Raw genomic sequence first — 24140 nt, 5'->3', positions numbered from 1 at the left:
TTTTATTTATTTAGTAATTGCTGTGGAAAATACCACATGTAATTGTAAACAGGTCATTTTAATACATTTCATTTATTTTAATTTCAAAAACGGAATGTATCAAATTTGGGTCAACATTGGAGTTTTATTGTGAAGTCCAAGCGGAAGTCATTGCAGTTTATGTTTACGGAAGTGGAAACGCTTAGTCCATGTTACTCAACCATCCATATACTCAACCCGTTCCGCATACCTGCGGTTAAATTAACATTTTTAACAAGTTGTGTGTCGAATTTCGTATTAGTTTAATCGCGGGCAAGTGCAGTCGCAGTCATGTGGGACCATGAGATCAGAGCCATGGCGTCCACTCACGCCATTCTCGCGGCTTCAGTGTTCATGGCTACCGTCCTACCTGCCGTGTTCGTGCCGGGCTTCTCAGTGTACGGGACTCACCTGCTGTGGCTCTACTCGGTGTCCGCTGCGGTGACGGTGGTGAGTGTCGCCGTCTTCTGGCTGCTCGGAGTCACGCCGCCCACCAAGAAGCACACACTGGGATACAAGGTGAGGAGGGCACTGCTGGTTTGAGCTGTATCGACTGTTGTATTATTCACTGTCATAATCAGGGCCGTTTCGACCTTCGTGGGGGCCCTGTGCAAGATGCTGTTTGGTGGTCCCTAGTTTGCCAAACTATGATGGAAAGATTCCACAATCTATGACACTCCACGAGCAAAACAGACTACAATCCTGATAACCTCTTATATTAAAATTAAACATCTTAAGTTGTGTCACTCAAGGAAGTTGTACAGCAACACTGTAAATTAAATTGCCTTCTCACTGGCAACCAGCAGTATTTTGAACATGTATGCTTTGGGAAAACCAAGAAGCTGTGGGGGCATCTTACCCATGAAAACATACCTGAAAACATTTTTCCATGCTAACTCTTATCATCTTCCAATAGTTGTGCATTTTAAAACAACCACACATGATAGTGAGTGGTTTGCTTCTGTGCCATCCAAACACTGGTGATCTGATTAAATTTTACTAATTAAACTCTCTCCAAGTTAGTGAGTTGGTTGATTTCCTTTGCTTTTCAATTAAGTTTTCCAACTCTTCCAGTGGCATTGTAAAGCACCCCACTTTTCTTTTATGTAGGATGTGTTCACCCTGTGGCCCTTATAAAGCTTTTAATTAGTCTTTGAGTACGGCTGCACCTAACGAATAATCTGTCGATAATTTTCTCAATAATCAAGTACTTCTTGTAAAATGTCAGAAAATGTGTTTACCAAATGTGAAAATTGTTGTTTACCAAACCTGGAAATTACAATGTTCTCAAACCCCCACAATAAACAATTTTCTAACGATTTCCTTGTTATATGGAGCAAAGAAACCAGACAATATTCACATTTAACAAGCTGAAAAATCAGAAAGTTTGTTTTAATTATTAAAAAAAACATTTAAACTGAAGAATCGATTATCAAAATGGTTGACGATTAATTTATTAATCGATAAATAGTCCCCAGAGTCACCCTTTTCAAGTGTTCTTTTTAAACATATTCACAAAAATCCCTTGCATTCTTATTTCATTTTTAGATAAATTAGTTGCTGTGACTATTGAACCTGGATGAACATGTCGATTTTTGTTGATTTCTATGAACGTCTCTCTGCAGCTGTCGCGGTTGTTTCGTTCCTGCCTGTACTTCTTCTTGTCGTGCCTGTTCTTCCATACCCTGGTGGTTCTTTATGGAGCTCCCCTGATCGAGTGAGTACATGGTGGTGGGGGTGCTCATGCTGTATGTGTTGTTATGAGAGTGACAGATAGTGATGGTTTTATTTTACATATTTTATTTAGTCAATTAACCTTTTGTTTAATCACTTTTTATGTTAGGCTTTTTTTTCTATGGAACAAAAAATTGTATGTCCAAAATGGTCAAGGAAACCAGTAAAATGACAGGCATTCAGCAGCTTTTACTCACACAAATCTATGACAGACCAGTTCTGCTGAAGGCTCGGTCCATCCTGTCTGGTTGTGATCATCCACCCCTGGATAAATTCATTCCTCTTCCTTCTGGATGGAGATACATGCTCCCCAGAGGCAAAACTAAAAGATACACATTTTATATTGTTCCATGTGTAGTCAAGCCGTATAATTTGCACAGTTTGTGAATACTTGATTGCACTGGTGTTTCTGTTTGTTTCTTGCTCTTTGTTGACAATTCCTATAAACTTAAAATTTGATTGGAATTGTGGAGACTTGGTTGAGCTGTGTTCTGTTGTCCTATGTCCTTGTTCATTGTGTTTGATAGTTGTTGTTTTTGGTCTGTCATCTGCAAAACAAAGCTCTGAACTGAACCGATGTAGAGCAGAAAAAAGAAAAGCAGAATGCTGTAAAGGAGAAATTGTGCCTTTTATTTTGAAGACACAACTTCCAAACTAACCTGACAGGCTTAATATACGTGTCTTGAATCGATTGCATTGCATTTTATACAATAATCATTATGATCTGATGATTTCTGTCCTTTCTTTGCCCTGTTGAGAGACTGTGCCTCTTATGTATGTGTTTTAATTTCCCAGGTCTGCCTTGGAGACATTCTCCCTTGCTGTGCTCCTGACCTCTCTAACCACATTAAGGTGTCTCTGCGTCCTTGGCCCCAACATTCAGGCCTGGATACGAGTTTTCAGTCGGCATGGGTAAGCTCAAAATCTTCTTTTATTTTCTCAGTGCCTCCCTGTCTTTTTGGCTTTGGTTTCATGTTTATCTTGTGTATTCGGAATTAAATTTAACTTCTTCTTAACATCTTTATCTTCAGAGCAATGTCAGTGTGGGACACCTGTCTACAGATTACAGTTGCCTGCACAGTGGTAGGAGCCTGGGTGGGAGCCTTCCCTATACCTCTGGACTGGGACAGGCCGTGGCAGGTGAGCACACTCTAGAAACTTCTGATGAACAAAATGTATACTGTTGGACTGTTGTCCCCATCCTGCATTGTGTTAAAATTAGTGGCCTGCATAGCCCTAGAGTCTGGGCTGAGTCCGATGCTGAAATTGGGTGTGAATCTTGCACGGCCTTAGAATCACATTGGCTTGCTTGGTTTTTTTAAATTTTCAGTCACAAACCTGAGTCAAGCCCGGGTTGTTTTTTTTAAACCTCTCATAACAACATGTAGGCTGTTAATGTTGCAGAAATTAAAATAGGTTAATTAGGGGGTTTCAGCGTGGTATTAGGCTATATTCATTATATTTTGTTTTAAAGGAATAAAGGTAAATAGGCTATGAATTTATTTAACTTAATGAGATCTCCAACGTTATCCAAGCACTTTTAATGGCATAAGTAGGAATATTTAGTTTCCTTTCAATATTAAGTTTATTTAGAAAAAAGTCTGAAGCATTTTTGGGTTGTTAAATTGATTATTATTATTATTATTGTTCTTTAAGTGACTGGGCTTGATGCAGCAGCATGCAGCAACCGTTGACCATGCAGGTCAACCACAGCTATTGTCGTTTAAATAGTTTTACATTTAAACGCAAATCACATCTACATCAACTTTATAATTGGTAGGTTTAAAAAAGCCAGAGCCCAACCCGAGTCAAAGGTTATGATGTGGTAATTGGCCCCTGGGGCTCAGGGCTCCAGCACAGGGCACTTGTAGGGTTCTTCTTTGTATTATTTTTTTTCGACATAAATGCACAGTATGTAATTTGTGCTGTGTGAAGAAGCATGGGGTCATGGGAATTGTTGTCCTGTCTCATTTGGTTCCCCTGTGCTTTTGTGCTTAACGGAAAGAGCTTCGGCTCAAAAAAGAGTGAAAAGTGAAAACTCACTGCTGTCATGATTCAGCAGCCTAAAATATGAACAGTGCAGCTGCGGGTGACTTGTCATTGGAGCTTTGTAGAGATAAATAGCCGATGGTTTGACTGATGTGGATTTACCATTACCGATATCTGTGAGGTCATTTTGACTAGTCGTAATTTAACTGTGACTAGTATGAATTGTAGTTGTAGATGTCTGTGACGTCATTCTTACTAGTGAAAACTAGTTTCAGATATCAGTTTTTACTTGTCAAATTGAAATTAATTTATTTAATTCATGTGTATGGGGTTTGACATTTTAGATGATCTACTGTTTGTCAGTGAATAAATGCTAAATGTGTTCATGTCAACACGTCCCTAATACTACTGTAAGTTTCTTTTAATAGTAATCGGAGTATTCCTGTAAATGATTTCCAGTGAAAAGAGTTGGTGGCCTGTACAGTAGCACACAGCAAAGCTCCGTCACAGTGTTCAGCCATTAGCCGTTCGCCATTCACCATTTCTTTTTATTTAATTAAACCAATATCTTTTCATGTCAAAAAGCAAAAGATTAAAATTCTAATTGCAAAGGCAATTCACTGTGCAATGACTGGAGGAAAATGCAAATGAGAAGTGGAGTTTAATAATTGGAGCGTAACTCGACATGACAACAGACTATAGCTGTATTTTCTCTTCCCCCCTCTTTATCTCTATGTGCAGTGATTGAGCGTTTGATGCATGAACAGACTCACTCATTCTCTGCGTTTTTGTAGGTTTGGCCTGTTTCCTGCAGTCTGGGCGCCTTGTTTGGCTTCCTGACCGGGCTTATCGCCGCTCCTGCGTGGATCCACTATCACCGCAAACACCTCACATATAAGTGCAAGTGACAAGAACTGACATGTTTAGGTGCAGAGTGTGGGTTTGTGTGTTTGAATGTGACCATGACTGTATTTCTGATGTTTTTGCAGTAACATTTATTTCGTATTTATTGGGAACATTCGGTGTGCAGCTCGGGGGGAAAGATGGTTTTGAAGCAACACAGACAGGACGTGATTGTTTTGTACACATGAAGGCTGAATGAATAAAATATGAATTATCTTACGGTCTGAATGTTTTTATTATTATTATTATTATTATTATTATTATTATTATTAATATTGATTTAAGAGTTAAAGCTACAGTGTTTAAAATGTAGCAATATATATTGCTGAAGTTGAATGTTGCAGCAGACTATCCGTCACTTTACCCTTGTGTGTTGGAGAACATATGTAGTCTTCAGTTAGTGTCAAAACTCAAAAGATATTTTGTTTGTCCACTGTGGGCTGTTGTAAAAACATGGTGTACCTCTGTGGTAATGGTAAGCTCTGTAGTGCTTAATTCTGAGTGAAAAACAACAATAATTCATTGTTTTAGGCAGCTGTAAATAACGATTATTTGATATTTGACAAACTATGTTTTCATTGCTCCATTTGACAAATGCATCATTAAAACTGCAAGGATTTGGTTGGGGACAAAACACAACATTTGATAAAATCATCATTTAGACGTTTAGGAAACACCAATCAACATTTTTCAACATTTTATGAACCAAACAAATACTCGATTATGAAAAGAATAATTAGTCAGAGCTCTAATCAGTTGATCTTTTCTTATGAAAAGTAAAATACATTTTACACACTTGACCTATTCGTGTTTATAGCTGAAATTTCCACAGGATCAGTGATTTGCTTTTGAATGTCTAAATCTGAACTGAATCTGAAAACGCTTTAACCTGTAGGTGGTGCTGTTGGATCACTGTGTGTGTGTTGTATGTGTATCTTTGTGGGTAAATTTTGGGAAAGTGACAACAGAACTTTTGTCTGGTCTTCACAACTTAAAAGGGCTTTGGAGCAGTTAAGACCTGGTTTTAGGGTTAGAATTGGGGTTTAGGTTAAAGGGTAGGTATTTAATTATGATGGTTAAGGTTATCTCTTCAGGACCTTTCTAGCATAAACACTGACCTTGTCAGGACCAGTAGTCCTCATGGAGACCAAAATCTGGTCCTAATGAGGCAGAACCTCATTTCTGAGGGACTAAGGGTTAAGTTGAGGTCTAAGATTTGAATTGTACACAGGTTAAATTTAGGGTTAGGCATTAAGTGGTTATGGTTAAGATTAGAGAAAAGGTTTTGTTTAGGTTGTACAATGGAAGTCAACAAGAGTCCTTTAACAGGAGAGCTGATTGAACCTGTGTGTGTGTATATGTCTCAAATAGACATTGTCAAACAAACCTGTCTTCGTGAGGATATTTTGGCTGGTCCACACAACTTCTACAGGCTTTTTGAATATCAAGACCTGGTCTTAGGGTTAGGGGAAGGTTTAGGGCTAGGCATTTATTTGTGATGGTTAAGGTAAGGGGCTAGGGAATGCACTATGTCTATGAGTGTCCACACAAAGAATACGAAACCAGTGTTTGTGTTTGTGCACACACATGTGTATGTGTGTGTAGGCACAAAAGAGGAGAGGTTGAGTCACACTCATTTACAAACTAATACAAAGTAGTATTACTTTATCATGGACATGGGGGAAGTTAGTTTGACAGTTATATATACAAAGTGTAAACTTACTGCAAAGTGTACTACACACACACACGCACACACACACACAGAGCTCTGCACCTGAAGGGAACCACTGATGAATTTTGTTCCTTTTTAAACAGCCATTAATCTTGGTCCAACGCTATTTCAACACCCTCCTCCCTCTCCCGCTCTCATTCTCATTCCAGCTTTCCACGTCCTCAGGCAGCCATATTGATTCACTTTCATTTTAGGGACATTAATTTCCCTCCTCTCATGCTGCCCACAGCTCGTCTTCTCCCTCACTGCACAGTAACCACAGCGAAAGTATACATAACACTTACAATACATCAGGAATGTATATTTCAGTTGTGTCATTTTTTTGTTTGCAGCATAAAATGTTCTCATCAGTATGATGATGGGGATTTCCTGGTAGTTTCATCACATGGTCAGGGGGAGAGATCTTTTTTCTTTTTTTTTTTGCCTGTATTTGAACTCTTACACAAGGTTGTTGCCAGGGAGAAGCTGAGAAAAATAGCCTGAAGGAAAAACAGAACGAGGAGAGATAAAAAAAAAACGCCATAAAGAAAAGACAGGGACCCCTTTAAGTAGTACTACACTGACAGCACCAATCAGGAATTCAATCTGACTTTACAACGGTTCTTTCATTAGCTTTGCTCTCTATGCCATTTTTCTCGACTTTCTATCTTTGTCTCAATCCGTCATTAAATGTGAAGAGCAGTGTAAGTGGTGAGTGGAGCCCTGGAAAAAAGCTTGGGCTCCGGTGTGTGAGCTGATTTTGCCCTGATCTGGGCTAAATCACACTCTGATTTCATTCCAGGGCCTGTGTGTAGCATGAGCATGTATACAATCTGAGAAAACTAAGGGGATACATACAGCACATGTCACGCCTGTTGATTTTTGAAGTGACTCTTTTTGTCCCTGCAAGTGTTTTTATACACGTTATTGATGCACTTTGTGGACAGAGAATTAGATGGAGCTGCTGCTTGTGCGCTCAGTCAGACTTGAGGTCGATTCATCTGCGAGACAAGCACAAGACCATTTGTGGTACATGCGCACACACACACACACACACATGCTACTGCTACACAAAATGTTCCCCTCATTCAATCTTGGAACTTTATTTATTCATTATTTGTTCTCAGCCCGCGCTATTGTGGCAGGCAATTGTAAAACAAGGTGATTTGTCACTCCCTGCCCCCTTTACTCCCAGCCCTTCCTATGAAGCTTTTGCAACAACCATTTGTTTGCTATTCACAAAGCTGTTCTGTTCCTGCATTATTCCTGTGAGGAGGGACGAGCAGACAAAGAAAGTACACTGAAGTAAGGTGCCCTCTGCTCTCATGTGGTCGATAATGTCACCCATTGTCTGTGCAGTGTGGAAAGATTGCTCATGCCGTAGTGAATACAAGAAACCCTGCCTCTTTTTTTTTTCAGTGCCTACAATGTTAATACAATCAATGTTTGCAGTTGTTTTTCAGCAAGCACTTTCTGATTTCTTTCTGATTAACTCCCAGTACACTGTCACCTCAGTCAGTACCAGCAGGAACAGACTAACGCAGGCAGTGAGTAAAAAAAGAAAGGAACATGACAACCTGAGCAGTCAGGTGGCTTATTCAGAATGTAGTGGAAACCAAGCCACAGTGCAGACATGTGATTACTAGAGTAAGGTTTGACTGGTGGCCTGAAAGCAACACCAAATGAATAACATGTCATTAAGCACCATCAGTGTCACCATTAAATAAAAACGAATGACCTTACTCCGAAAAGGACATTATCCATGATGATGTTTACGGGAGTTGCTGTTATATTTGTTCTCAATCTACATACGGCTGTGATAATCCAATAGGATGTGAGAATCTGATTAATAAATGAATTGATAATGTAGATTAATTAATCTACATCAGGCAATTAAAATCAGAATACTCTACAAATCTTAATCTGATTATTGCTTGTACGTAGAATGATCTTGTTCAGATGGTTACATGGCTGTGTCTTATTCACACAAATGAAATCTGAATATTGTTAACATAACATATGTAACTCAGAAAGCCAAACCTCTCCCGGACCAAGCACGTGAACATAAATTGGATGAAAAGAAATGAGAAACAACACAATTTTGAGATACAGAACAAAACAATAGCCCCCAGGAAATTTATCTTTGTGCCTCCAACTCATCCTCCCTGTTTACTCATTTATAAAAGAAATAAATCCCTTCTATTCACGTTTCCACAACACTGTCACACTGTCGGTATAGTTTTTCTTTCCATTTGTTATCACTATCACTCTGCATCCACCAGATACAACAGCTGACACCCTATTTTAATTTCCAACTGCGGAGAATTGAAGTGAAACTACACAGTTTTACTTTCTGACCATGTCAACGTATGAATAATGAAACACTGATACTTTGAAAGTGATCATCAAGTGGACACCAGTCCATCAGTGGTCATGATTGTCTGGTGACCTGTCAAGGATGTGACCCTGTGTTTTTCCCTATGTCAGCTGGGATTGCCACCAGTGCCCCCCTGTGACCCTCATGTGGTGGATAAAGCGGTAGGGTAGAAGATGAATGAGTGAGTGTTTCCTTAATGGGCCACACGACGGGGTAGTGACTGCCACTGTTGCCTCACAGCAAGAAGGTCTGCCCGGTGGCTTTTTTTGCGTGGAGTTTGCATGTTCTCCCCATGTGTGCGTGGGTTTTCTCTGGGTTCCCCCGGTTTCCTCCCACAGTCCAAAAACATACAGAGGTTAACTGGACACACTCTAAATCGATCGTAGGTGTGAATGTGAGAGTGAATGATTGTTGGTCTCGGTATATGGGTAGACAATGTATGAATGAATGAATGTTTCGCTAATCTGTTATGACATATAGCAGTGGGCATGATATGTACTAATAATAATAATAATAGTAATAATAATAATAATAGTAATGATAATAATAATAATAATAATAATGATAATCATAATAAAAATGTTTTATATTGGTTCCAAAAAAATGTATGAAGTGCTGGTTTAAATGCATGCATTCCAAACGTCTGTACAACTTTCTGAGAACGTTCCATTTCAGTTGTAATACCAAAAAACAACCAAACAGGAACACTGTGTGGATACCACGGGGCAACTACCTTCGGCTCCTACCTAAGCCTCAGGGAATGTTCTCTAAATGTTTGTTTTTGGCTTGGGTATAACTAACCTTAGGACAAGTTTTAGTATTATAAGAGCCTTTTTTTGTCCCTTCTCCACCCAATTTTTATCTACATGCTATACATATAAAAAAAAAAGTTTGTTGCATTTATGAAATCTAAAAAAGTACAAATGTTGACATTTCATTACTGTTTTTACCTCTTTGAAATGAATATTGAAAAATTATTTGAATTTTATATAGTTCATGCTTGGGAAAACTTGCTAGTATAATTATGTGGACAGGACTCTTAACGTGTACGTCTTCATGTACAAACGACTTCATGTAAGTGGTGGGAATGTCGCTCCACTTTTCAAACACAAGTTTATCGAGTTCGGGGACATTTTCAATATCACATTTGACATAGACCTGTAGGATGTGACGTTGGTATTTTAGTGGACGAAATATTAAACCACTTTCATTTATCGCCTTGATTGCAAAAAAATAAGTGTTCACTTTGAAAGAAAGAATGACAGAAATAAATAAAGATAAACCTCTTTTTTTTCAAAGCTACAGGGAGCCACAGGTTGCAGACCCCTGCCTGAGGAGAACCTTAGGGAAACGTTCTTTGAACGTTGTGTGTTCGTATGGATACTGTACCCAGTTTGCGTGTCCACTACTGCTGTGTATCAGGATGAATTAAAAGCAGTCGTAAAATTTACTATCAGTGATTGGTGTGTGTGTGTGTGTAAATATGAAGCAACTCGTTTTTAATCTATTCAAGTTAGGAGATGACACAACGGCAGAGTGTGCCTCGTAATACGATAGGGAGAAGAGATTTCCTCCAATTTTCAGTTTTTCTCCTATATTTCACACCCATCCTCCACTCTGTCACCCTCCCTCCTCACACCCCTCTTGCTTCCTGTGTTTTGTCTCTCCCTTTGCCCCAGTTTCCTGTGTTCACGCTCCCCCAGGTGCTTTCTTCATTAACAGTTGGAGTGCTCTGCTATTGAGCGGTAAACATGTTATTGGAGAGTTGTCATGTCTCTCCTGTCTGGGAGAGGAGCGACAACAGAGGGCCCCATTGTTGCGGAGGGATGCTTGAGTGGGCTGTCGTGATGCAAGAGGGATGGAGCGCATGCAGAGGGCTGAAATTAAGGTGATGCTGAAGGATTCCTCAGTGAAAAGCTGCTACGTGATTTCTTATCACAACAAGATAAAAGAGGCCTCTCAGACACTTTAATGTGTGATCATAATTATTCCATTTTCTAAGAGAGACACTTCAGAGATTGGTTCTGGACTCCATTTGCACCTTCAATTCCAGAAATTCACTTTAGCTTTACCCGTAAATGGTTACTCAGAAACGTTAGATCCCAAACTGCCAGACACAAAGCTCAGTCCATAAAATGTAACTTCCAAAGCACTGGTAAATGTTCCTCTTGACAGCTCTAAAAACCCTCCTTATCTCAATTAGCTTTTTGAATGTTATGATAATTGGACAAGATTTATGAGAGTGTATTTTTCTAAGCCTTATCCACTTTTCTCATTGGTTTGAGGGGGACAGGTGAACTACAGGCACAGAACAAAGTAAAATTAATTTCCCTTAGATATGAAAGTAATAAAAGTCAAAATTGATGAGAAAGTCAAAACAATGTCAAAATATTCAGACAAAAGTCATTCCTAACACCAAAGTTCCCTAACAGGTCAGCCTAAAAGTCACAGAAATGTCTCTGAACACTTGTTAGGCTGCAGGAAAATACACTGATAAAGTTTAAGAAAAACGATCCTGCTGTGCCATCATAATACAACACTAATATATACTTCAAAACTGTCAAAATTACCGGCTTCTTGTGTTAACTTGTTGCATCCCTTTTATACTGGTTTGAAAATTGAATGGAAAATTAACTAATGCAATGGTATAGAGACATAGTAATCTTTAAAAAATGGCAAATTTGAAATGTCATTTTTATTAAATTGAAAATAGTACTTCTCAAAGCCAACACTGACTTTTTCAGTTCAGACTATTTATGTGCTCATGAAACGATGTATCAAGGCCTACTGTCTCAAACATCACTCTTTTGTTAAAGCTGAGTTTAAGACACAGACGACCTGTGACACGAGTTTAAAAAAAAAAATAGGCCGGGAATGGATGAAAACCCATTACATCCATAGTCTTAGTCTTACATGTAGACTGACCATTACAGCACAATGGTTTGCCACCAAGGTTCCTTAACCCTGTTTCCATGGTAACAGCCAATGACATGGTTGACAAGCCATTGAAGGGGAAACAGGCTCAATTTGTGGTTTGTTAACGACTATAACGTGTTCAGCTCATTGTTTGAATGTATCTCGTGGCTGATAGTACAGGTGATTTTAGTTGGCTGCTGTGAATTTAGGCCCTTGCTTCAGGTACACATAAAAGTCTAATTCTCAGGCCAGGATTCTGGAGCTGTGTATGACATGTCAAAGTTGTATTGGAAGTGTCTTGTAATAATATAACACACCTATACTGCTAACGAGGCTAAAGTGTCCCATAATGGACTTCTTTCACACCTCTTCTACTTGTTATAACATGTTATTCTGTTATTTTCATTATTCGCTTGCATTTTGTTGTCCATTTTCACCGCTCAGAAGAAAAGGTGCTCCGAGCCAACATGTCCGTCTGAGGTGGCCTCCCTCCCTCTGAACTTGACAAAAGCATCTGACATCACACCAGGGCCCACACAAATAGATCGTGTATGAGACAGTATTCAAGCCAAGTGAGCAGCAGCTATGTTCCAGACGGGGTGTCTCCATCATGCTTGCTCGCTTGCTCTCTCTCTCTCTCTCGCACACACGTTTAGTGCAGCAATACAGCAAGCCCTTTGAGCGCTGCAACCATTTCAAAATAAAAAGAAAACAACAATCACATGTTCGCTTCTATTTTGGTAGCCGTAAGTGCTGTGGGAAATGAGGCAGCTCCCAACCCTATAGAGTTTCACACATGGTGTCCATGCATGCGTCGACTGGCAATAATAGCATCCCTACTGAGTAGACTGCTCTTCAATGACACAGACAAACAAAACGGAAAAAGACTGAATTCACATGTTTTGACTTTTGTTTCCCCTTAAAATTTAATAACAGACATTTTTATTTTTTTTACAAAGACAGAAATCCTTATCGTCATCACTGGTGTTTTAAAAGTGATTAATTCTCTTCATAGAGTCCCATGAGACTGCACGGCAGGTCAGAAGGAGACAATGAATGATGATTGACGCAGAAAAGACATGTCGATCTGGCAGTCATATTAGTTCTTCCTTGGATGGGCTGCCAAGTAAAAAGCCACCAAACAGTATAGAGTGCCTCCCACAGTGAGAGCCATGGTGGTGCGGTACAGTAACCTGTCGGGAAGTCCCCGCTTCAAATGAATGGGAACACCATCTGACACCTAAGAGAAGATGGAAGCGGAGTGGGCAGGTGGGAAAGCAGGAGGAGGTTGGGGAAGAAAATTAAAAAAAATTTACTATTTGGGTTTTCTGGCAACATTTTACATTATAGTCCAGCAACAGTATGATAATAACTTTGGAATATATAAGTAATATTAAGGTAATGCCAAATAACAGCTTCGTAATAACAATGAAAAATGCATTTGAGACATAAGGTTGAATTTAAACCTAATAATATGGTAACTATCAATTTTTATTCACAAGCATTTTCACGTGAAGCAATTCCCCTCCCTAGCTTACACAGAAATACTTGTCACCAAGCAATTCATTGGATATTATAAAAGAGTATTACTCTTATATTATCTCATTATCACCACACCACTGTTATTACCAAGCTGGAATTTTCATCAGAAAAAATATGGTATTTATGTAATATAATCTCCTGATTTATTATTGCCATATTATTACCATATCTTTATTGTACTGTAAAGTGTTACTGTTCATTTTCCCCAACTTTCTAGTCTATGTGGTTTTAAAATACATTTTTCACAGTGCTGTAATAAGAAATAATGTTTTTTAATCAACATCTTCAAAAAGTTTATACTTTCGACTCTCACATGACAGTTCAATAAAAAAGTGTTCTAGCAGCTATAAAAACTGCAGCAGTCAACACAGTGATGTCAGTTTGACAGAGTGATCACTCTGCCAGACTTCTGAGTCGATTATTATTTCCCAAGCTGCCTCTCCTGAAATTAATAGTGAGGAAAGAAGCAGAGGGTCATTTAAGAGAGTGAAATGAATACCAGTCACAGCCCAACACCAATATGTCCTCACAGCTTTGAATAACTAGTTTAACTCTGAACCCCCATAAACTCACGACTTTCCTTGAATTAAAAAGTTCAATCACTGTGAAAAATGTAGAAGGTTTGGGTGGTGGGAAAAAAGTCAGATATCTTTTTCAGTCTGTCTTTCATTACCTGGAATACTTTCTGTAACTCAGGAACCCGATTTGGTCTCATGTACTCTACAGTGGACCCAGCCTCCGACAACAACTTAGTGGGAGTGGTAAAGATCATGGTTGGGGCCTCTGCTGGCAGACCAGGCTTCAGTCCCTGTACAGAAACCAACAAGTGGTTACAAATAATCCAAATTCCTTTAAAATTCATAAATGCATGAAAATGACATACATGGACAAGATTATAAGATCAAAGTTGTCTCAAGATCAATAAATGTTATTGAAGATTATGTTAAGAGACAGACAATTATTGTGGAGAGAATGAGAAAAAAGACAACACATAAAAATTGAAGTTTAAATTTTAATAAAAATAGGGCAATACATATAAACAAAATACAATATAGGTATTGCTGATGTAGATGTTAATAATGTCTCGGTTGTGTCCAAATAATTGCTTGAAAAACAATGACATTTGTCTGAATATACAAATGATGTTTATTCCCTCACTGTAGGGACAGACTCTCCTGAGCTCAACCTGCTGCTTATTTTATCCCAAACGATTCCTCAGTGAAAACTCGAACCATAACTGACATTAGCAGTGCAACTTTGGCTTGAGAGATAATTAACAAACTAGAAGACTGCAAGTATTTTGATCACGGTGATATGGACACGGCCATTTAGCTCCACTTCAGCTGGGTGTAAAACTGCTGTTCATTTTTCATAATATTGTAAGTAAATAAACCAGGGGTACACTGCGGTGTTAATTGGTGATAAGTGTGCCACCCTAGTATTCTCAGAGTTAGTGGGAGCCTCTCATCCACCATAATTTTGAAAATTACAATGCTGGAGAGTGGAGACCCATTATTTTGTGTGTGGGAGCAGGGAAATTAAATCTGACATAAGAAAACACAGTGGCACTGGCAGCCGATTATTCTTGCATAAGAAAAGTCTAAAAGGGCACCATTTTAATTTTGTATCTGATCACAGAGGTGTGGTGCCAGTGCCGTTTGAGTCATTACCCAAGACAGCTATTACACTCACTAGGGTCTTAAAAAAGCTTGGATATTCATCAGTCTAACTGTGTTTCAATTTTGCAGGCCATGAGATATATTTAATGAATGTTTAATGTTAAAAACTGGACCAACTGAGGAAAACTGGTTTCTAAGAGTGTAACAATTCTGAAATCATGACACAAACATCCATAGTATGTGTGTTTTTTACTGCTTTACTTATTGAAATAAAAACCTCACTTGGATCAAAACAGTTAGGTCACATAAGGCTGTGGTTGATCTTCACCAACATTAATTACTGGAAGAGGTGGATAAACCCAGTTAATAAAGGTCCAGGTGCCATATGGCTGTCTCAAATAATCTCTATCAGGTGACAATAAAACAATAACAAGTGATGAGATAATGTGATCAAATTACTGAAGGCTACTTTAATATCAGCATGTTTGTTCAACTTCATGAATGCAAGAGTAAATATATTGGCTTCTCCACACAAAATGATTAATTTGTGAGAAAATAACGAGCATAGTCTTCAATGATGGAAATAATTGTACAGTGCTGTCATAGAATATAAATCTCTACTGGCCTGGAGTGGCTGGTGACCTCATTTGACAATTTATTAATACTACATTTTTGGGGATTAGGCAAACTGGACAAGTGTGAGAGTGGATTCTTTGTCTGTCTCTATGTGACCCTGTGATGGACTGGAAACCTGTCCAGGGTGTACCCTGCCTTTCGCCCTATGTCAGCTGGATTGGCTCCAGTGCCCCCCACGACCCTCATGTGGAGAATAAAGGGGTAGACGATGAATAAATGAACAACAAAGGAGCTTGCATGCAATCTAACATAGTGATGAAATAAAAAGGTGACTGCACTGTAAAGGGCAGACAAGCAATAACAAAGGTCACATCTGGCAGAGGCTCTGACAGGCCATTGAATTTTAAAATTGGCAGTTAAATCATACAGAGGACACATCCACATATCAGGAATAACATCAGAATACAGGTTAAATAAAGGTTCTGAGATAAGGCATTGACGGAAAGGGGGAAATTAAATGTGGCATAAAAGGAAACATGGAAAGCCTCTAGTTTAATGTTTTCTTTTAACTTCCATAAGTCCACATTACAAAACAAAATGAAAGTAACGAATACTTAACAGCATATCTGGTCATTAAGACACTAAATAATGCAGGAGTGTTCTGGTTGTAACGGCTGTTGCAACTCACAAAAGATAATACACAAAAGATACTTCAATGTGGTGATATGAAGGTCACGTCTTTGCAGTTGCCGTCCCGGTGTCTTTTGACTCCACGGTCTTACCTGCGGACTGTAGGCGGCCATGGGAGACGACCCCGTCAGCTTCTGAGTGAGGCCGCTGAATTTGTAAGACATTTTATCGCCAAAACACGGGGAAATATTATGTCCGCGGTTAGCTACAACGAAACCACCCGTTGAAGGGTCTTCCTGCTGCACACGTCCACTAAAAGTGACGTAAGTATCGACTGGCCCGCCCACTGCCCGATTAAAATTCAGCGAGCTCATGTTTTGGCAGGTGCGTCAATGTGAGGTTTTTGTTTTGTTTTGTGTTTTTAATCAAATAAACTTGTGTAAAATCTAAAGCAATGCGGTGTTAGTAGCTTAATGTTGTCGAAGGATTCCCCATCTTCACTGTTAGCCCAAGTAGTTGACATATTGTTCTATAATACATAATTACAATTGATGAAATATTAATGTGTGTGTAGATTGAATGTTCCCTGTAGCTTCGCCAAGGTGAAATTGGCACAATAAAGGTTTTGTGACCCAAATTTGTGTTTGTTATTTCTCTTTTTTAGCTTTCTTTAATTATTTTTAATTTTACATTAGACAAACACAGGTGTTGGAAAAACCTGTGTTTGTCAAAACACAGGCGGCCATGGGAGACGACCCCGTCAGCTTCTGAGTGAAGCCGCTGAATTTGTAAGACATTTAATCGCCAAAACACGGGGAAATATTATGTCTGCGGTTAGCTACAACGAAACCACCCGTAGAAGGGTTTTCCTGCTGCGCACGTCCACTAAAAGTGACGTAAGCATCGACTGGCCCGCCCACTGCCCGATTAAAATTCAGCGAGCTCATGTTTTGGCAGGTGCGTCAATGTGAGGTTTTTGTTTTGTTTTGTTTTGTTTTTTTAATCAAATAAACTTGTGTAAAATCTAAAGCAATGCGGTGTTAGTAGCTTAATGTTGTCGAAGGATTCCCCATCTTCACTGTTAGCCCAAGTAGTTGACATATTGTTCTATAATACATAATTACAATTGATGAAATATTAATGTGTGTGTAGATTGAATGTTCCCTGTAGCTTCGCCAAGGTGAAATTGGCACAATAAAGGTTTTGTGACCCAAATTTGTGTTTGTTATTTCTCTTTTTAGCTTTCTTTAATTATTTTTAATATTTTTAATTTTACATTTGACAAACACAGGTGTTGGAAAAAAACACAGGCGGGCTCAGCAAACATCGGATGTACAAATATACAGGTACAGTAATAGTGCATTATGCAGCGGATTACACAACACTGCCCAATGTTACAAACGATAAATGTAAAAATACTGTATACTATATATACAGTAATACTATATATTAAGTCAAATTTTGTCCTGTCTTTCTGCAGACTGAAGAAAGTCGTCTTTTCTATGGAATGAAGAGTCAGAGGATATAAAAGTCAGGTGGGTTAAGCACCACATACTGTAATAATAGCTTCTAAAAATAAAAATCTTCAAGTGGTAGAAGATTTTTATTTTTCACAGTCACACGGAACTCCAATGGAAACTGTGAAGATACTGGAGGAAAATGAAAAGCTTGGGATTCTTAATGTTTAAAGCTCCACTTTATCCCAAAGTCCAAATATTTTGACAATTCTATAGATATGTGGGTCTGGTTTGTGTTTACAAATGTGCTGTTATCTGCATCCACAAAATTATCCAGTACATACCTGAAAAATGTATTATCTGCAATGTTTAAAAAAGGGACATCTTGTTTTGTTGGACCAGCTGACATATTTTAGGCAATCAGAACTTGAGACAGTTCTCAAGTGAACGCTGCTTTTCTGTTAGATTTCATAAACCAAGATAGTTGAAAACTGCTGGTATACAATTTAAGAAGAAGAAGATTGTATATTTTATAAGTTTGGAATAGTTCTTCTTTTTAAAAAGTGCTACAAATTCCCAATGGAAAGGAACAAAAATTGTAAAAGCAAAGTGCCTGAGTAAATTTAATTAGTGTACTAAATTTGCAAACTAAACCAAAACTATCTGTGGGAATAAAACCCCATATTTGAACTGCACTTTCTGCCAGTGTCATTTAGAAAATATGATTTATGTGTTTTTGGCTTTGTGAATGTGCCATAAATGCTGAAAGAAAAATACAATATTGAGGGTGTCACCTGTGTATTCAAGTACAATTTTGAAGTGCGTATAATAATTTCATTGTCAACATTTCTGAGTGATGTGATGCAATTTGCACTCCACTGTGATTTCCTGAATTTGGTTAGATTCATCTTATTATTTTAAATGGCATACTCTTGCTTGAAAGAAATGAATATCCCCACAAAAATGCACTTCAAACTACAAATTGTTATCTCATATAGAGATAATGAAGGTAAAATTCATTATAAGAACATTTCAATGTGTTCAATAAATACATAACAAAACCCCAACCCATGATTTGAGAAAAAATAAAAAATGCAGATGGCCCCATAGTTGTCTCAAATGAACACTGTGTTGGGGCTGTGTTTTCCCCCAATTTGAGACCATGTGTGTATTTTTTCTATCTTATCTTTCTTCTTAAGTTAAATGTAATACTGAGTGTTTATTATCTAGATGTACAGCCCATTAAACGTGTTCACTGAATGCCTTTCCCAATGGACTCAGGGGTTCCTCACACTGAAGGTCCGGACGCGTAAACTACGTGTCACCATGTCAAGACTGAATGATCTGAATGATGATGTGCTGAAAATGCCTTATGCTTCAATCACATCTTTGAAAAAAGAAAAAGAAAAAAGAAAATATTTTAGACACTTGAACAGTTAATTGAGTCCTATAACACACATATTAGCATTTGGTTTGTACTCTGTGATAACACATTCAGACATTTACAGAGTCATTTTATTACAGAACCTCATACATTGATCAAGTTAATAACACAATCTACTGATGAAAAGGTTTGGATGTTTTTCAGTCAGGTTTGGCCAAAATTCATTGGGTGAGAGACTTTTTGAAAAAAAAACCAAATGAGTTGAACATCATGTACTGCAGTCTAGGTAATTCAGAATCTATAATTTTTCGTGTTTCTGACAGTAACTGTACTTAAAACACATCGACAACACAACAAGGATATTGTAATATGTACTGTATACAATACACTGTTAACCCATACAAGGCCACAGAGTTTACAAATAAATAACAAATGCAGACCTTAAGTTTAAGGACAGAGAGACAAGGTTTGTCTTTCTTTTGTTTGTGTGAGTGTGTGTTCTTATAATTGTTTGGGCCAGCATACACCTGGTCCTAATGAGGTAGAACTTAATTTCTGAGGAACTGGTTAAGTTAAAATCTAAGATTTGAATGGTGGTTTGGTTGAGGTCAGGTAATGGTTAATGTTAGGGATAACACTTTGTTTCGGCTGTCCTCATGAATGGAAATCAATGCTGTGTCCTAAAAAGAGTGGCTGCACCAACCTGTGTGTGTGTGTTAAAAGCGGAAGGTTGATGGTAACAGGATGAAGAGGAGAGGAGATACAGAGAAAGACTGTTGTGTGGGAGAGGTGTTGACTTGTTTGTTTGGATCATGTGTCTCTTCAACAAATCACATCATCTTGGCAAACCAAGGGCATTGCAAACATGTCTGAATCATGAATGTCAGAACCATCACCTGTGACAGCCCATGCTGTTCATTTTTCCCTCCCCTCCATGTGACTGTCTGTTTTTATTAAGGTAGGTATTTATGACAGCTTACTCCCAATAATAATCACGGGATAAAAGGGCTGCATGCCAACAAGAAGGGTAGCAGGATAATAATCACGGGATCTGGCCTATTTGTGTGCACACAAATCCACCACCATTATGATTGACATGTTGGAGGATGAGGTTGCCTTGGAGACAAAGAAATACAAAATGCCTTTCATTTGCTGATAATGGAGACGCAATACTTTCTTCTGCTATTTAGCTTGTGCTCAGGCCTGTTCCACATTCTGTCATTTTTGTTCCACAATCTTTGACCACACAATTTCACACCCAATCTGCCTGTATCTGCTGTCCATGTGTTTGTCTCTCACCTTGTAGGCCTTGTTGACCCGTGTCCATGTTTAATTTTCACTGGCTTAAGCTACTCGGACAACATAAGCCACGTGTACACCCCCCTTCTCCATTCCCACATTGCACTCACATGCTCAATCTTTCATTTTATTTCCCAGGTTTAACAGAATGCATCTAGGTCACACATCAATATTGTGTAACTTGTACCATCTGGGTGCAAAGCTTAGACAAAGTGAACGGCTGATGGCCAGACTAACACACACACACACTCACTGCAGCACACACAGGAGTGGTAACCATGGGAATACAGTGTAAACAGTAGTCACTGTCAAGACTGGACTGACTGTGCCAGTGTGTTTAATAAATAATTATTTGTGTGCTCCTATTCTTCTGTTCAAATCATGTGGTTGAGGAGACAGGTGTGCAGTTTAACGATAACAACTGACAGAAAACACACAGGAACTCATCAAACCAAACAAACGTGGGACTCAGGCAAGAGAAACAAGAGCAGGGGTCAAATTTGGTCGTTATTCACAATAGGCGTGGCAGATTTACTGGTTTGTTAAGTTTCTCTCTGATGACGGCAGAGCCACGGGTGATGGGCGTCGATGTTATTTTATTGCTGTAGAATCTCTGTGGACAGGCTGCGTGCACATCTGGCAGAACGGAATTTGAGTTCATGGTAGCACTGCACAAAACTGTGGTAGATGAATGTGATGGGCAGTGCCAAGAGCACAATGCCACTCACCACACACATTCCCCCAAGCACTCGTCCTCCAACTGTCACAGGGTACACGTCTCCGTATCCCACTGTCGTCATGGAGATGATGACCCACCAGGCGGCGGCCGGGATGCTGGCGTAATCAGGGTTCTGCGTGCCCAAGTCCAAGCCGTGCTCCAGCAGCTGGGCCAGAGCACTGTATATTGCCATGGCAACGCAGACAAACACCATTAACATGACCATCTCCCTGTAGCAGCGCCTGAGCGTGAGCCCCAGTGTCTGCAGGCCCAGGAAGTGTCTGGCCAGCTTCATGAGCCAGAACACGCGCATCATCCTCAGCACACGCAGTATCACCCCAGCAACCCCCAGCCCAGCACCGGGCATCCCTGCCCGGGCCATTGCCATGGTAACATAGTAGGGGGTAATGGCGATCACATCGATGATGTTTAGTGGATGGCGGAGGAAGTCCCACTTGTCTCTGGCTACCAGAAAGCGCACTATGCACTCTGCTGTGAACCAGCCAATGCACACTGCCTCCACGATCCTAGAGAGAAAAGAGAAGAAAAATGAGTTGAACTGACAGTAAACAGGAAATGGCAGAGGAGCTACAGAGAGATTTAGATGATATGACGAGACACTCGTGATCAATATATATGAGGAAGGAGGAAGAAAAGCAGATGCAAAATAAATTGTTGGGAATTGGGGGGAGAAATCAAATGCAATTCAGGAAAGTAAACCAGGGCAGAATGACAAACACACAGCAAGTTGACGATGAGAAAATTGCCAGGAAATTGCACAGAGGGAGGGATAGAAACCCCTCAAGGAGGGAATATAACATATGCAACATGATTATGCCCTTGATTGAGGCAATCAAACTGAATTAGTGAGGTGATACATGTATTTAAGCAGTCAGGACATGCAAACACCACACAGCCTGAAGATAACTACATTAGAACAATTGGACCAAACCAAATTATAGAGCAACTGAGAGAATTGCATTATCTACTGTCATGAAATTAAATAGGAATTATTTTGATCCCGGGCATAAACTACACTTTCAGTTGATTACCTAACCACTGTAACAGATCCAAAAATCAACACTATGTCCAGCCCGAGTGAACATAACCAAGCCTTATATAGAGTTTGCTTCAGGCAGAACACAGAGAACAGGCCAAAATCATGTGGAAACAGAGGTTGTTTTTTTTTACTGTGCGCCTCCAGAAATGAAGCTAAAATAACTGCAGTGCAACAGCAGATAGAATAAGATCACTGCAGCTGGTTTCATTCCTTTTTGTTTGCTCAACCTAATTTACAGTCACTCTCCTTCTGCTTTCAATGCATTATAGCAACTGAAATATTATGAATCTGACATGTATTTGATCTATTTGTGTACTGTTGTGTCAACTGGCCAAGCCAATAAAAGCAAAATTGTGAATTGTAGGGGGAAAGGACTGTAGACAAGCAAAGGAGGGCTTTCTGTAATAATCAACTATACATATTTTTAGATAATATAGATCAGTTATTGATTTGCTTCCTGGGGAACTTGTCTGACATGTGAAGATCAAACTGTTTCCCACTTGTCATTATGATGTATTGACAAGTATTAACTTCACTAAATACAAGGACACATTTTTCTGCATTTAAGTATTGCATGCTTTCTATCATGTATTTTATTATATTGCTTCAAACTAACTGCATGTGTTTGTTGTTATAAAACAATGAAATCAAGACAAACATCTCCTTGTATCATCCATTTCTCTTCTGGATAATAAATACATAGTGCGCAGAGACTTTGGCTGCTGCTCTAATGTCTGCAGGAGCTTGCATGCGACTCCCCCATTGTTTATGCGTGTGTTCATTTATTTATGAAGTGCTTTATCAAGAGAGGAACACGTCCTTGACAGGGTTTAGCCTGTTGAGCTGACTTTACGCACTAGTTGCAGAGCACAGTCTCACTTGTTGATTATCCGCACGCATTGCGCTTTCACATTTAAAGGCATTATGCATATCCTCATGAAACATTCTCCTCTGTTCTTGTTAAATTTAACTGACCCCTGACTATAACGCCTACCTGTGCTCCTCCACAGTGTTTCTCTTGGCTGTGTCCCAGTCCGGCAGGGTGCTGGCGCACAACATTATCATAGAAATAATCACAAAGATCACGGACACAGAAGCCAAAAGCTGCGCCACAATTGAAGAGTTTGGCTCCTCAAATGTCTTGCGCATTTTCTCCATCCATTTAGCGCGACCTGTGAGCGCACTGCGCTGCACTGAGTCACTCTGGCTCTGGGAATCATCCCCGGACACTCCGATCTCCCCCTCGGACAAAGTGTCCAGTCCGATCTCGGACATCCTGTCATCCAGGCGTTTCTGGCAGCAGGAGTCCAAGTGCGCGCTCTCCAGTCCCCAGTAGAGCATCTCTGTGTAGAAGGAGAGTTCACACACTCCAGGGACAAACCGGAGTTTACCAGAGCGCACATACAGCATAATGAACACGAAAGCCTGCGCGTGGCGGTCGAAGAAGAATTCATTCCGGTCCCGGTCGTAGTCGTCGCACAGTTCCAGGACCTCTTTCTCGCTGGCACAGGCATGCAGGCGACTGACGCGCCGGAGAGGGAAATCCCTGATCACCTCGCGGGTAAAGGCGTACCGGGTTCCCCCTACGTTGAGCACGCAGATACTCTTCCCAAACTTCATCTCGCCAAACTATAATCTAAAACTCCTCTTCACAGTCCATCCCTCCTTCCATAACAGGAGTTTGGACACTTGGAGGTGGGGGTCACAGTCTCCCCGGGCGTGGTTCACGGTGAATGGAAGTGGTCCTGCTATGAGCTGCGTGGCTGATGGAAACTCCTCTCCTCTCCTTGTCCCTCTGAAGCCAGTGGAGGAGACTCTCCACCCCAGTCAGCCAATCCCACTAGTGATGTCACATGCGCGCGCACGGACCCACGCACTGCGAGAAAAAGTCGTGGAGGGAAACTACAGAGCTCCCTCTCCAAAGTGGATTTAAAATGTTGTATACTGAGCTCTGTTATTTTAGTCAACAATTTTATAAACTTGATAATAGGCTGAAGATTATAATGTTTTAAAATATCATAGTCTTTTATTTATTTATTTATTTATTTTTGTTTTTGTCTTGTTTTGCGCGTGTTATTTCCCCATATTTGTAAAGGACTTAGATGAGTGTTATAGAAATAAGGTTTTATAATATTAGGTTACTATGAAAACACTTTAGATCAGGTTGCTGATAATGGACACATCTGTACTGCAATTAGGATATAACG

At 39.6% G+C, this 24140-nt stretch overlaps 3 protein-coding genes across 3 annotated transcripts; 1 reads left to right on the top strand and 2 right to left on the bottom strand.

Moving 5' to 3' along the window:
• The first annotated feature begins 156 nt into the window (after positions 1-156).
• On the top strand, positions 157-4860 carry pigf (phosphatidylinositol glycan anchor biosynthesis, class F). The gene is made up of 5 exons (XM_044014659.1): positions 157-537; positions 1644-1735; positions 2548-2664; positions 2784-2892; positions 4536-4860. Exons 1-5 carry the CDS (start codon positions 310-312, stop codon positions 4647-4649), a joined length of 660 nt encoding a protein of 219 aa, XP_043870594.1. The 5' UTR covers positions 157-309; the 3' UTR covers positions 4650-4860.
• A 6548-nt stretch (positions 4861-11408) lies between these two features.
• On the bottom strand, positions 11409-16330 carry LOC122759734 (cytochrome c oxidase subunit 7A-related protein, mitochondrial). The gene is made up of 3 exons (XM_044014800.1): positions 16168-16330; positions 13864-13998; positions 11409-12888 (listed from the first exon to the last, which is right to left on the bottom strand). Exons 1-3 carry the CDS (start codon positions 16237-16239, stop codon positions 12748-12750), a joined length of 348 nt encoding a protein of 115 aa, XP_043870735.1. The 5' UTR covers positions 16240-16330; the 3' UTR covers positions 11409-12747.
• Positions 16331-17540: 1210 nt separating this feature from the next.
• Positions 17541-23704, bottom strand: kcng3 (potassium voltage-gated channel, subfamily G, member 3). Its single transcript, XM_044013317.1, has 2 exons — positions 22928-23704; positions 17541-21400 (listed from the first exon to the last, which is right to left on the bottom strand). Exons 1-2 carry the CDS (start codon positions 23551-23553, stop codon positions 20752-20754), a joined length of 1275 nt encoding a protein of 424 aa, XP_043869252.1. The 5' UTR covers positions 23554-23704; the 3' UTR covers positions 17541-20751.
• Positions 23705-24140: the final 436 nt, after the last annotated feature.

The sequence above is a fragment of the Solea senegalensis genome, linkage group LG18 (assembly GCF_019176455.1).
Source record: "Solea senegalensis isolate Sse05_10M linkage group LG18, IFAPA_SoseM_1, whole genome shotgun sequence".
In the NCBI taxonomy this organism is placed as follows: Eukaryota; Metazoa; Chordata; class Actinopteri; order Pleuronectiformes; family Soleidae; genus Solea; species Solea senegalensis.
Note: the sequence above shows the minus strand (reverse complement) of the source record. Positions and strands in the feature narration are given on the sequence as shown.